Source organism: Hipposideros armiger, unplaced genomic scaffold (assembly GCF_001890085.2).
Source record: "Hipposideros armiger isolate ML-2016 unplaced genomic scaffold, ASM189008v1 scaffold_1667, whole genome shotgun sequence".
Classification (NCBI taxonomy): domain Eukaryota; kingdom Metazoa; phylum Chordata; class Mammalia; order Chiroptera; family Hipposideridae; genus Hipposideros; species Hipposideros armiger.
This window is the reverse complement of record NW_017733017.1, coordinates 136596-138284: the sequence shown is the minus strand read 5'-3', so window position 1 is coordinate 138284 and position 1689 is coordinate 136596. Positions and strand designations below refer to the sequence as shown.

General features: G+C 39.8%; 1 gene segment (V, D, J or C); it reads right to left on the bottom strand.

Annotated features, from left to right (window-relative positions):
• Nucleotides 1-438: 438 nt before the first annotated feature.
• On the bottom strand, nt 439-1049 carry LOC109377972 (T-cell receptor alpha chain V region HPB-MLT-like). The segment is given in 2 exon segments: nt 439-746; nt 999-1049. Coding segments are annotated over 2 exon segments (357 nt in total).
• Between the last annotated feature and the right edge of the window lie 640 nt (nt 1050-1689).

Here is a 1689-nt window from a genome sequence, read left to right as displayed (position 1 = left end):
GATATGGTGACTTTGATATAATTGTGAGAAATGTATTATAGGTGGATAGTAATTTGAGTGATTTACATTATGAAAAAGTTAAGGCACGATTCTGGAATACAGCTTTAGTTCAAGCTATGAGAGTCACTGTGACATAGAATATCTGACCTGTCCTAAATAACACACAAAGTTGTTGGAACCAAATGAAATAAATATATGTGAAGGTCTTTGCAAAACTCTATAACATTGTGCACGTTCACCATTTTTATTACTATCTTGAGAATTGTAGCTTATAAACATCCTTTCTATGTTTTCTATAGTCAGATAAAGTAATATTCTTTTCTTCTCAGAGAAGTCAATGATTTCCTCTCTATGTTCCTGTTACCCCAATCACTCCTCTCACCCCCAACACAAACGCCGAAGTCTGAGGTTTCTGTAAGCCTCTCATTGTCATTCATCTCACTGTGCCCCACTGAAAGCACAGAAATACATCGCGGCATCCTCCAGCTGGCAGTCTGATATCCTGAGACTGAAGCTTTCGCTTGCTTTCTGGAAGTTCACAGAGAAGCAATCTTCTGTTGCATTTTGTTGCTTATAAGATTCTTGGCGGATAATGACAATCATCTCCCCATTGGGAGGCTGCTTGTACCAGAACAAATAATAATTACTATCACTAGTGGCATATGTGCAGGCCAGGGTCACAGTTTCTGCCTCCCACACGGACATTTCTGGATGAGGCTGAGTGACTGTCTGGGCCACGCTGGATCCTGTGGGAAAGAGGAGAGAAAGGACTGCACTGGGGTATGACACTGGAGAGATAAAGCAGGCAGACTCCCATCTGGTTCCTGTCCCCACCCATTTCTCCTCTTCTTAATAACCAAGCTTCAGGTACAAATCCATAGCTTTCTTGTCCCCATTAGCTGGGACCAATGAGATAAGATCCCTGTGTTATTAATCTTTCTTCTTACTTCCCAGTCCTATTAGATACTAAGATAAAGAAATACATGTGCCTTCCTTACCAAGACAGGTGGAGACCATGAATGCCCACAGCAAACTGGGGCATGCCATGCCGGTAGCTCTCAGCAGCAGGGTGAAAATATCTCTGGTTCTAATCTGAAACTTAGGTATAAACTGTACTTGGTGACATCACTGCTTTATGACAGGAAGTGGTATGTCAGGTGGGCCATTGATTATGTCTTGCATAAAAAAGTTTATCAATGCTTTTTGTCTTTTGCTTCAGAGAATAAAAGTTTGGCTATAATGCCAAATGAAAAAAGATGTTAGAACTGTAATTTATTCTGTGATAAAAATTAAAAGAGGGAACTGATGAATTGTTTTTGTAAACATGTAATCTTGGAGAGGAGAATGAAATGGGTGGGGAAAAAACCAGGCAAATCTAATATATAATGACAAGTTTTCTCTGTAAGCTTCCTTTTGCTTTTCCTTTTCCTTTTCTCCACTCTCCACTCTCTCTCTCTCTCTCTCTCTCTCTCTCTCTCTCTCTCTCTCTCTCTCTCCCCTCTCTTTCACTCCCTTTCTCCCTTCTTTCCTCTCTCCCTTCCTTCCTCCCTCTCTTTCTTTTGTCTTAAAACCAATATCATAATGGTCTCTGGGTTGCCATATCACAGATTTTGGTTATACTATTATTCTTTGACAAATTCTATACTTTCATCATTTTCAAAACTGAAAAATTATGATAAAGACAACAGC